General features: G+C 41.3%; 2 protein-coding genes across 3 annotated transcripts in view; one reads left to right on the forward strand and one right to left on the reverse strand.

Annotated features, from left to right (window-relative positions):
- LOC130369646 (uncharacterized) overlaps window positions 1-12,874 on the forward strand; it is a 196,225-nt gene that overhangs the window by 59,552 nt on the left and 123,799 nt on the right. The window lies entirely within an intron of this gene.
- Window positions 1-12,874, reverse strand: part of LOC130369642 (NLR family CARD domain-containing protein 3-like) — a 40,092-nt gene that overhangs the window by 21,241 nt on the left and 5,977 nt on the right. The window contains exons 2-4 of the mRNA XM_056575133.1: window positions 11,423-11,519; window positions 10,633-10,700; window positions 7,923-8,198 (exon numbers count right to left, since the gene is read on the reverse strand). Of these exons, the coding sequence (XP_056431108.1) occupies window positions 7,923-8,198; window positions 10,633-10,700; window positions 11,423-11,505 (427 nt within the window). The 5' untranslated portion in view covers window positions 11,506-11,519. The remainder of the gene's footprint in view (window positions 1-7,922; window positions 8,199-10,632; window positions 10,701-11,422; window positions 11,520-12,874) is intronic.

Raw genomic sequence — 12,874 nt, forward strand, 5'->3', positions numbered from 1 at the left:
AGTTGACATCTAAGTTAACGTTAAAGATGATACGTTATTCCATGTTCTGAATTAAGTAATACTCAACAACAGTACAGGACTGGTAAAACATTGAACCTAATTGTAGATGAAACGAAAGATATATAGGCCATAGGGTTGCCAACCGTCCCGTAAAATACGGAATCGTCCCTTATTTGGCAATTAAATTTTGCGTCCCGTATTGAACCAATACGGGACGCAATTTGTTCCGTATTTCCATAAATGTCCAATACACATGTCTGTCACACACACAAATACTAAATCTAACAATAATGATCAAAACAAAACACAGGGAATACTACGGTCAGCAAAATTGTCGCGGCGGGATCTACGCAAGACCCGCTCCGGTCATCTGTGTGTCTGCGCATGCGTGTGGTGGTCGCGGTTGCCTAGCGACAGACACCACACACCGGCGCTGCTCACAAAACCCGCGCCTTTTAAAAATGCCCGCTACACCCGGTACTCCACCACGTCCTCAAAAGCGTAAACGCTTGCAGAAGTACGGACGTGAGTGGGAAGACGCACATCCTTGGCTGGACAGCGTCAATGGAGATGTTTACAAGGCAAGTTGTAAAATATGTCGACGAGTGTTTTCAGTGGCGCACGGTGGGCTGTCTGACATCAGACAGCATGCAACAGGAGAGCAACACTGCAGACACGAAAGATCACAGAAGACCCAAGCGTCAGTGTCACAGTTCTTCATACCCCAATCATCTCCTGAGGTTGATACGGTATGGGACATTATGTTGTGATTGATTTCCTATCTGGTTGTGCTTTTGCCAGAACATCGCAGTGCATGGGCAGAGCCTATTTTAGTAAACTGTTGTGGTTTGATTGATTGTTTAGGATGTTGAGTTTTAAAAGTCGAATGAACGACCATTTATTTAATATACAGAAGTATATAAATATTATATATGGCCATTTAAAGAACAAATCATACTAATGGATTAACAGTTAATAAATAAAAAAATACATTTGTTAAAAGAAAACCTTTATTCTTTAATATACATACATTTCCTAGAATAAAAATGTTTGTAGAGCTTTCTGTGTATTCTTTTATATTTTTGAGGAATGCAGTGTTCAGTGATCATTACATCAATTATATTATTAGTGTGGTTTAACTGTTTGGATGACCTGACTTCTTTTCAAGTCATAAGACAGGCAGCAGACAAATGTTCAATTTAATCAACAATATGTCATCCCACTCTTCCTCTCTATTACCGCAGCTGAGGTGACACAGGTGTACCACGCAGTCAGACACAACCTCAGCTACAACAGTGTTGACTGTGCACATAAACTGAATCAAAAGGTTCTCCTGGATTCAAAAATTGTAAAAAAAAAAATGTATAGGGAGAACAAAGGCAGAGGCAGTGGTTAAAGATGTCCTTGCTCCAAAGGCAGTGGCTGATGTTCTCAAGGCCCTAACATCAGATAAACCCCTCCCATTTTCCATTCAGACAGATGCATCAAATAAAGGCAACAGGAAGATGTTCCCCCTTGCTGTTCAATACTTCAGTCCAGAATGCGGGGTCACCAACAAAATGCTGGATTTCATTGAAAATGCAGATGAGTCCGCTGCTGGGATTGTAGCTCTCATAGAGCAGTCGCTTGACAAATTTGGCTTATCGTTGGATCATGTGACAGCATTTAGTGCACTGCAGACAACACAAATGTGAATTATGGAATTCAAGACTCTGTCTTCACCAACTGGAAGAAGTAATAAAAAGATCTGCTGCAAGGAAACTGCCATGCCCATATTGTGAACAACACAGTGAAGCATGCTCTTGACCAGCTCACTGTAGATGTGGAAAATGTTGTGCTGAAGGTCTATGCCTTCTTTTCCACATCTGCCAAACGAAGAGAATCACTCAAAGAGTTTTGCAGGTTTTGTGATGTTGCGTTCCAGGAAATTCTGCGACATGTCACAACCAGGTGGCTCTCCCTTGATCCAGCCATCACCTGGCTAATGCAAACCTGGATTGCACTGAAATCGTACTTCATCAGCCTGGGGGGAGGAGTGTCCCAAACAACTTCGAGCATTGTTAAATTTCAGTGAGGACTCAACTGAGGAAGATGGAGACATTGTGGAGGTTTACCTTCTTTTCTGCAATAATATCCTCTCTCTCTTTGAGGAAGTTGTAAAGAAGCTGGAGAGTGATGAAACCACCTGTGTTGAGTTATATTCCATCATGGAAAACTTCAAGCAAAAGCTCACACAGAGACGAGATTAACAGTTCTATGGCTACTTAACTAAATTGAAGCTGCAGCGTCTCCGTCCACTTGATGCTGACATGGCAAGGGCAGATTTTACTGTATTCCTCAACACAGCACTCTCATATGTTGAGAAATGGTTCAACTTTTCGGAAGACTACTGGTTGTTCTCACTGCAACCTCTCTCTCTGCACCATGGCACCATGACCTTTGCTGACATTGAGAGGGTGACCACCAAGCTCAACGTCATCCATAAAGTCAACATGGATGAACTTTATGATGAATGCTCCAAAGCAAAACCCATTCTGAAGAAGCTCAAAGAAGATGCTGAAGATGAATGGAAGTCCAAAGGTGTGGCTGCCAGGTGGGTGGCTCTCTTTCGAGTAGCTGACCTGCCAAACATGCTGTCTATCACCAGACACATCCTGAGCATCCCAGCATCCACTGGATGTGTGGAAAGGATCTTCTCCAGAATGGCCAACAAATGGAGTGACTGCAGGAATAGGTTCTCCACAGAGCTCATGAGAAGTGAGCTGCTGATCACTCTCAACTTTGAGCAGTCCTGTTCAGAGTTTTACAACAGCGCTTTGAAAGACAAAGAGTTACTCAGTGCTGCAAGGAGTAACAAGAAGTACACCTGGAAAAAGAAGTAACAGTTTTGAGGGGAGGAGTAATGTTGAGGGAAGGAGTAATGTTTTGCACTTTCTTTTTTTACATAAGTTTATAAGTGTTTTTGTTGTTTATTTGTACTGTTTTTTTTTGTAAAAATTTTCAAAGAGAGTCCCTATAGTTATGCACTTAAAAAGTAACATGAAGTTCTCCGTTTATTTAGTTTATATTTTAAAAGTTCATTGCTGCACACGCCACACAAAGAGATTTCATTCAATATTTAATTGACTGCACTTTATAAGAGAATGTTATGTGATAATAAAGCATTTCAAGCTTTAAGTATGACTAATTCCTTTCTTGATCAACCCTTTACTAAAAACACCAGCACAAAATAAAACATACCACTGCTGCGGGCGCCCCGCCCCACAGGAGTCGGGCCCGTGGTGAGCGTCCCTTATTTTAATTTCTGATAGTTGGCAACCCTAATAGGCCATATCTTGTAATGTAAGTGAAGTTAGGAAAGTTGACATAAATCTGCCAGCCCCTAGTATTGTTAGGCAGGGCTGTAGTGGTCAAATTAGGGGTGGGTAAACTATGAATTTTTTGATCAGACCGACCTCGACACAACGCAACGCAAAGTGTTGCGACTCTGTAAGGCTTGCCAGGCTATATTCCATTATGTTATCAATTAAAGTCATATTAAATCAATCAATGACAGTCAATGAATGTGTTTGTAGTTTATTCAAGTTATTCAAATTTCAACAGTAAAGAAAAGTATGTGTAGATTAAGAACTATCTATCTATGGCATGTGTGTATGTGTGTGTATTAGTATGCATGCTTTTCACAGTAGTACCCAGAGGGCCTCCTTGTCCTCCACGTCAGGTCCTGCCTTGCAGGGGCGTGTTCTGGAGTTCATGGCTCCCCTGTGCTTCACCAGCCAGGACTTCACATACGTGTTGGATTGAACTTTGTGGTGGCTGAGTGGTGGGCCATTCAGTTTAATAAACATCAAGGACGACACTGTGACCAAGTGCAGACTGCATCTCAGGGGGCACACTATGATGTTCATTAAGCTGAACCCCCTCTCACACTCAGCAGTGCTAACTGGAATGAGATGGTCGATATTCAGGAGTGGTGCAAGGTTTTCTGGAATGATGCTTGAGTTATCCTTAAAATCCCTATAGCCTTCAAGAATTTTTCTGTCATCAAGTCTGAACCTTTGGGCAAGTTGTTTCAACTTGGATTCCCCATACTGCTCCTCTAGGGAACAGGCCAGTTTGCTGGGAAAATAACTTTAAAGAAAATAAATAATAAAATAAAAATATTTATAATATATAAAATACAAATATTTATAAATATTTATATTTTTATTGGTTTAACCGCCAACCGCCCGAATTTAATTAAAATATATTTTTTTGTCGCGTCATCCGCCCGATCCACGGTTCAGCCGCGGAGTCCACGGCTGCAACCGCCAACCTCGCATCTCCAAATTGAGGCTTTAACATAGCGACCAAGCTATAGCGAAGTTGATACGCCGAAACCGGAGTTTAATATGGATAGTAAAACTCTGACTGACTTTCACTCATTTTGACGTGGGCAGTACACGGATAGCATGACTACGCATTGGCCAATCTGAATGCTCGTAGTCACTTAATAGTTCGTCAAGTAAAATTGATTTATAAATCACAAAAACAACTCATGTGAATTGATCATCTTCAGTCTTACTTTGTACTTGAGGCCTTTTTCGGGCATCTGTTGGAGTGGGAGGACTCGAAGGTCTCTTCAAAAATCGCCTGATATCCATGGCTAATTAATGACGGGTAACTAGGCATGATAATCCACAACGCGCAGGGCCATGTGTTTACATACTTCCTGTTTACATATTTTCCTGGATCCTGATTGGTGTCGCTGCCGCAGCCGCAAGGCACTGATTGGAGGGTCACAGACCATAATAGCGGCCTACAGCGCAGATGAAAATGATTCAGATTACAGCGTTTATTTGTTCAACAATATGAAACCTTGTTTTAGGTGTTTTAAAATTATGCTGAATTGATTTCCGATTATTCCAACGGCAGAATACAAGGCACAGGGAACTTTGAGGTGCGTAAACACTATTTAGAGTTGCATAAACGCTATTTCCTAAATTCCAGAGGTGCGTAAACGGCGTTTACTTGCGTTTACCCTCCACTACAGCCCTGTTGTTAGGCTAACGTTAGTATCTTTGAGATGAGTTAGTGTGAGGAGCGAATTGTGTTCAATATAGGTTCATGTTGAGGGACAGACAGTGAAGTACAGCAGCTGCCAGAGCCCAATCGGTCAGGACAAGTGCCACCATATGGCGGCAGTGCTCATATGGGTTGAGAAAAATGTGTGAAAGGGTGTTACGTCACGCTTAACAGCTGGATAACCCTCTATCTCTGGATCAAACCATTTAACCTGATACCTCCACTATAACCCTACATAGCTGGATCAAACCATTTAACCTGATACCCAACACTATCCCTACACATGTGGATCAAACCGTTTAACCTTATACCACCACTTTAACCCTACATATCTGGATCAAACCATTCAACATATTACCCCCACTACAACCCTAAATATCTGGATCAAACCATTTAAAGCTGATTTTGTCGGAGATTAATCGAGATATAAAACACTTAGACTAATTCAAGAGAGAGAGTAAAATGAAAACGAGGGGTCCGGAGCAAGAATTGACAAAAGACTTTATCGTGCAGCAAAACAACAACGACAACAGCCTGAGTGGGTTTGCAAAGTCACTGCCCCACATTGGGCTGCAGCCTCACTTATACACGTATAGGAATTTCTTTGTTTACAATGGAGTCACAATGGGGTTTCCGCCCGTCAATCTTCGTCACAGCATGTTATCAACTGCCCAGTTCAGTGGTCTGCATGGATCAACCTCATTAGCCAAGATGACCCAAGGCTAAAAGGCTGAGGTCAACTTTAGCTTGACCCAAGGCTGAAAGGCCTTAGAACCAACTTAGCTTCCCCCCAGTTCCCTATACATTCCTGTGCACCATCTGTTCTGAATCCAGATTCTGCAAACACAATGCTTTCCACTATTTAAAATATAAAACCTATTAATAATCATGGTTTATCATAGAATATACTCACTAATTTCTACCACAATTTCACCCCACAGCAAACTCTTGCCACTAAACTTGCGCCCCGAGAGGCGTGTCGGCGAAAAGCAGAGGTGTGTTCTGGTGCAAATGATACATCGTGCTATCTTAGAGATCGATAAAGCAGTTGCGCAACTGACCGAAAAAAATCATATATAACAATTAAATAATGAATTAAAGCTGCAAGCAGCATTTTACCGGTGCCAAGCCTAAAGCCGACCAATAAGACCCTGTCAGACTATTAAGACCCTAATAGACCATTAAGACCCTGACGCAGACCATGAAGACCCTGTCAGACCATTAAGACTTTGACGCAGACCATTAAGACGCAGACCATTAATGACAAAGACAATTAAGACCTTTTTTGTTTGCATACAGTTGACCACGCTGGAATAGCATCAGCTTGGATCTGTTGATGGGCAAACAAAATTCCATGACCGTACGTCAAAAGGCTGAGGAGTTATGATTCTTTAAAGTTTTCAATTGATCGCTTTAGCGCCCCCTATAGTCCTATTTCGATGAACTTCAGCCTGGTTAACCTTGACCTGTGCTTCTTTGAATTCACCAAGTTTGGTGATGATTGACTCATGTTAATCCCGCCTTTAGTCACCTATCATTGATTGGGCCATTTTGATACAGGTTCTGGGTTTCCTTGGATGATTTGCTGAACACGAGGAGATACAAATGTCACCAGGATTGTAGAAGAAAAAGGTCAGATAATATGTCCGTCCAAAGTCTACATTTTCAGTTAATTGATATAGCTCCCCCTATCGCCTGATGTGGGTACAATCTGGAGAGTTTGCATTTTCAATTGTTTTACAGCTCCAAATTGCCCGACATGGATACAATTTGGAGGGGTTCATCTTGACCCATGTGCCTTTGACTACACCAAGGTTGATGAGCATTGGTTTACGTTAACCTTGCCTTTTGGCTTTGAGTTAATTTTGGACGATTTCCAGCCTCCTGCGGCCAGGTTGTTTTGTCTATCATTATTTTACTCGGGCAGTTTGTTCCCCAACAGCCGCTAAGTTGGTCCCACTCAAATCAAACATTCCTTCCATAAACTGTGGTGATTTTAGTCACAGGCCACGCCCTTTTCGATGCCACGCCCTAATTGAAAATATGTTGACTCTCTCTGGTTCAGAATTTGATTCTGAACAACTTTTGTGGTTGACTCAAGATCATAGGAGTCCATTTTGATGTTGATATAAGCATTTCTTTAGGCTTTTTAAACCACACCCTTTTTAGAAGTCAATGGCTCCAGGGCGCTTTAGTTTTTTTATTGCACAGACTTCGCTTAATGTCAGATTGAAGACATTGGTCCATAGATGATAGGTGCTAAAGTATTTTTTTCTAAGTTAAAAAACCTAGAATCCTTAAGGATTTTAGTTCAAGGTTCTTGAGGCATATTTGTTCACCATGAGGATATGCATGTGTTAACAAACTATCATGACTAAGTCAAAGCGGTTATTAGATATGTTTGTTCAAAGTTTGCATTTCTGGACTGTTGCTATAGCGCCACCTTTGGGCCAATCAGTGTAATATTTATTCTCTCCCTCATCAGACAGATCCCGCCTTGCAGAGCGGGTTTTATAAAAAGACAAAGACCATCCACACACAGGCAGGTCAAGTTCCACCTTCTGACGATGTACCACTCAACAAAAATATAGATTTAGTTTTACCCCTTTAGAAATGGGTGTGAGGGGTTAAGGTGAGGGTTACCAAACTATAAAAGGGATCCTGTCAAATACAGTAGCACTAAGTAAACCCCCTATCTCTCAAAAAAGTAAGTCGTATTCCACACAAATGCAATCCCGAGTGGATGATAATGAATCACTGGATCCCAGTGGATTAAAGGACAAAGAAGCTCCCCTCTTGTTAAAACAAAGTTGGCAGAGAGCGTTTCTTTAAAAAGTAGATTCATGGTAACAACTCACCCACACCAGGAGGAGAAGAGATCAGACCCAGGGTGGAGCATAAGTGTTCGTCCCTCTTCTTCATACTATCAATCATCGCCTGACTTGCTCTCTCCCCTTTACCGATCACCATGTCGATCAGACAACGTGCTTGGTCTGCTTTGGTCCTCTCGGCCATCACGTAGTCCTTTTCCTCAGAACTGAACACCTTCTGCTGCCAAAGGTCATCCAGGAGACCTTTGATAACTGGTTCTGAAACTCCCTTCACAAATTCAGAACGGATCCTTTGAAGCTCCCCTGGAAGAGAAATCAAAAGGCAATATGAAATGACAATGAGCAAACACGATAGTTGATTCATTAAACTCGTCTTTACTGGGGTAAAGATGAAACCGTTTGTTGCACCAACTTGTTCACTCACAACATAAAAAAAATCCTTAAAACGAACAACCTTGATAGTTCATTTAAATCTTGTTTTTAATTTAGATAAATTATTCAACTTGAGGTCACGTGACCACAAGGTGTGGCACGGTAACTTCCTCTGCAAGTGATAGACCTTAACACCTTTATTGTTGCTCTAAATATTTGTAAACACACTTCAAAGTAACGGAAAAGGTGCCTAAGATAAGGACGCGTTCATGTCAGGTGTTGGAAATCGCAAAGAGAGTAGGCAAACTGTACAGCAGTGTGATACCAGTTGGCGAGCTACCAAACAAATCATGGCAGACAAAGACACACCAGGCTGGGCTGTCCACCTGATCACGGAGGTCACTGGCATTAGAGAATCGTTTAACAAACAAAGTTTTGATGAACAGAACAAATAGATCAACGGACTGAAAAAAGAAACACAGGCCACCTTAAGCAGAGTTCCTAATGCGGAGAAGCGCATCAGCACTGTAGAGGATCAGACGGCCGGAGAGATCACAACTTTAAACGACATGACAAAAGAAATGGATTTATTGAAAAACAAATTAACCAAATTCGAAGCTCACAGTAAAATAAACAACATGGTGTTGGTTGGCCTTGAGGAGGGGGCAGAAGCTGGCGATCCAGACAAGATGGTCAAGGGCATTCTGAGATATATTTTGGACTTAAAAGTTGATGACAGGTTCCCAGGAGTCTCCGTCCCCGCCCCTCCCCATCCGAACCTGATGCGGATGGTTAGGTGGAATGACAGACTATTCTGAAAGCAGTGCGAAAGAAGAAGGAGCTGAGCTGGAGAGGAAGACGCCTCCAAGCATTTCAGGATCAAGAAGAAACGGCAGAAAACTGACCTACGATATGGCCTGTTGTATCCTTTAAGGCTGATGTCACCATCGAAGGGAATAAGCAGTGTTGGGAAAGTTCACTTTCTACGTGAACTAGTTCAAAGTTCAGTTCAAAATTTTTAAACTTAACTAGTTCAGTTAAACGTTCATAATTCTAAATTTTGAACTAAGTTCACACTTCCAAAAAATGAACTAGTTCATAGTTCTTTTTTTCAATATGTTGCTGTGAGCTATTGGTTTCTTCTGGTATTTTGTAAATCCCATTGATTTCTGTTGGAAGACTCATTGCTCGTTGACCGGAAACGAAAAGGGGGGAGGGGGTTCACATTTTGTTGAAGTCTTTTCGCTCGGTTCCAGCACTACTGTTGAGACGGAGAACCGAGCGAAAAGACTACAACCAAACATAAACAGCCCCCCTTTCTGTTTCCGGCCAACAAGCAATGATTCTAGAAGGTATTCTAGTCTGCTGAGCTAAGAGCTAGGGAGCTAACGTTATGGATTGTTCATATTTATAATTCGAAATTCATCTTAGCCTGTATACCACAGAAACCCCATACCGGGTTGTCTGATTACAGTTTAATTCATTTTCCAAAATTGACCAGCTCTCGTTCGAAGAATAATCACCGCGGCATTCGTTTCAATGGGTATCGCGACGGTCTATTCTTTCAACATAAAGTGAACATATTTATAATTTGAAATTCGTCCCAGCCTTTATACGACGGATACTATAGGGTCTATAGCATATTACCGCATTTTCTGATTACAGTTTAATGTAACAGTAAGCTGACAAGTCCGCAACTGCAAATTAACCACAAGGAGATTACCATGGCAACCGGTCAACCAATACGGCGTTCTGCACGCGCAAGGCGCGCATCCACCGTGTTGATAAACAAATAACCCCCATATTGAACGAAGTTAAACCGAGTGTGCGTCTCGTTCACAGACACCGGAATGAACGGGTTCACAGTAACGTTCATCAGGCAGAAATACAGTACGTTCAGTCCACGTTCAGTTCGCCGAAAATATGAACGAGTTCATGAACTATCGTTCAATGAACGCGTTCGGGCACAACACTGGGAATAACCACATCGACGATAACCCCACAGACGCAGCCAACGACCTGAGTAGTAGTCTCATACTATTCTTAAAATTAGAAATTCTCCTATTGTTGTTAGGGCCAATTTATTCTTAGTTTTATTTTATTGAAAATTATCTCCCCCTGCTGGCACTTTTATGCTGGTTGGAGATGCCTCCTGGAACTCAATATAGGTAAACAGGATGTGAGGCCCATTAGGGGGCCGCATGAGCGATATCGCTTTTGGACCACGAATGCAAACAAGAATACAAACAACAACACGAACACGAATGCAAACACGAATACAAACACAAATACAAACACGGATAAGAATAGCCGATACGCCCCTCCTCTCTGGAGGGGCGTCCATCTTTAGGCTCAGGAGGTATACCCATATAGTGGTCACTCTTCATGGAGACACAGCTGGGTCCAGGGGAGTCTGCTCTCTCCTGCCTCCTTCTGAAAAACAAGAATCATCTGGAAGTGAGGATTAGTGCATTTCATTTCATTTGATCATTTATTGCAGGGCTACTCAACTACTTTCTCATGACTTTTCATTTCAATAATCTTTCTCAGTTTATTGAAATATAAATCTAAAGGGGGGGGGGGGGGGGGGCAGAAAGAGTTATTATGGCATTCAAGCACTTACATGTTGACATAAAAGTGCATAGTATACATACTGTGCATAGTGTTTATTCACAATAGGTTTAGCTAATATAGAAAATAAAGCAGTCAGTTTCTACATTTCTACACAGACTTGTGTTATTATTCATGGATAATTTGTTTCAACAAATCACTTCACCCCCAAAGATAAATTCTAACTGATTCAATAAATCGGCAGTTTGAAAGACATTGAACCTTTAAACATTAAACCTGTAAAGTCTGCTACATGTCGTCTTAATATTAATTTCATTAATTCAATTGCTGGGTCTAGGGGAGTCTGCCCTCTCCTGCTGCTATGGGCTACAACACACACACACACACACACACACACACACACACACACACACACACACACACACACACACACACACACACACACACACACACACACACACACACACACACACACACACACACACACACACACACACACAGCTGTTACGTAGACTAATGATGGAGTCAATACTGCTGAGCTCTGAGATGGACAACAGTCACAGACAGAGAGATCCTCTTCTTACCTCGTAGCTTTGCTCTGGCGGCCATGTTCCCCAGACAGAGTGGTCTTAGAGGTAGGACCCCCATCCTCTCTCTCCTCATCCATAGAAGACTGGAGACCTGGACACAAACACAACTCCTTCTGAACTTTAGCTGTTTATTGAGAGAGAAGATCATCGCGACTGCGTCACACTAAAGCATTATGGACGTCATAGAACATAAATATGAACCCCATGATATAACCACTCTGCCCTCACCACAGAACAGATGTGTACAACAGATGAAAACTGAGAGATGAGAATTAAACACCTTGGAGACTGTAACAGTTCTTAAACTACAACCCAAAAAAGTAGATGCAATAGCCTTGAAAAATTGATCGTGGTATAATTTGGGGCTGAACGATTAATCGAATTCAAAACAAAATCACAATGTAATAGAATGCGGTATACAATCAAATCAGTACGAAATCAGTACGATTCGTTCATTTTATTTTTATTTTACAATTCAATAGTTAAATAAAGAAGTTTATTATATAAATTAATCTCAACACATCGGCCTGGCCTAAAGGAAAGAGTCGTTTTTATGTTGACTGCTTCCAATGTTGTGTTGGTCATACTAAAGAATGATTAATTTCTTTCTTATTGAATAATACACAACATTGGGACCTAATAAATTATAAAAATAGCACATTAAATCGCAATCGAAATATTGGTCAAAAATATTGGAATTAGATTATTTCCCCAAAACGTTCAGCCCTAAAAAGTAGAGAACTTTTGAACAATTTCTCCACTGGAACAAAGTCTGAGTTCTGTCACTTCACACTTCACAGATCCCATAGAGTAGACAGTAAATCTACTGGTGAAGCGCAACACATCGATATGGTATCCTCGTATGACCAACGAGTCTCTCTATCGCTCTATGGCTCCAGCTGTGGTTTAAGCCATATGAGTCGAGTCTAGACCTACATCTATCAAACTGTAGATCCCCAGTCGCTAGCCTGGCTCCGCCCGCCTAAGTACTCCCGCTCAATTTGAATTTCCCTTCAGTGCTACAAACGAAATATGTACGAGAGTCTGGTAGGACCAGGCTACAGTCGCTACGCACACATATTTAACTTAAATATCAGCACATTCAAATGACTTATGTCCTTCTTTTAATTTGGAGTAGCATCAAGACAAATGAATCACTTGAATATTGAAAGCAGTGTTCAATTTACCACACGGGTCAGAAAAGCAGTGAAACATGAACTAACGAGCAAGGTACGTTTTATTACTCTGTTTTCTGGGAATAATTGACGCAAGCAGAAACCAGAAAACAAGCCGTTTTTCGTTTTTTTCGTTTTGATAAGAAAACGAAAATCAAAATTTCAGTTTGTTTATTCGTTTCTACGTTTTGTCAAAAAAACGAAATTCAATATTTCAGTCGTTTATTCGTTTTTTGGTTCTTACTGAGCGAAACGAATTTACCACTCAATA

Source organism: Gadus chalcogrammus, chromosome 17 (genome assembly GCF_026213295.1).
Source record: "Gadus chalcogrammus isolate NIFS_2021 chromosome 17, NIFS_Gcha_1.0, whole genome shotgun sequence".
In the NCBI taxonomy this organism is placed as follows: domain Eukaryota; kingdom Metazoa; phylum Chordata; class Actinopteri; order Gadiformes; family Gadidae; genus Gadus; species Gadus chalcogrammus.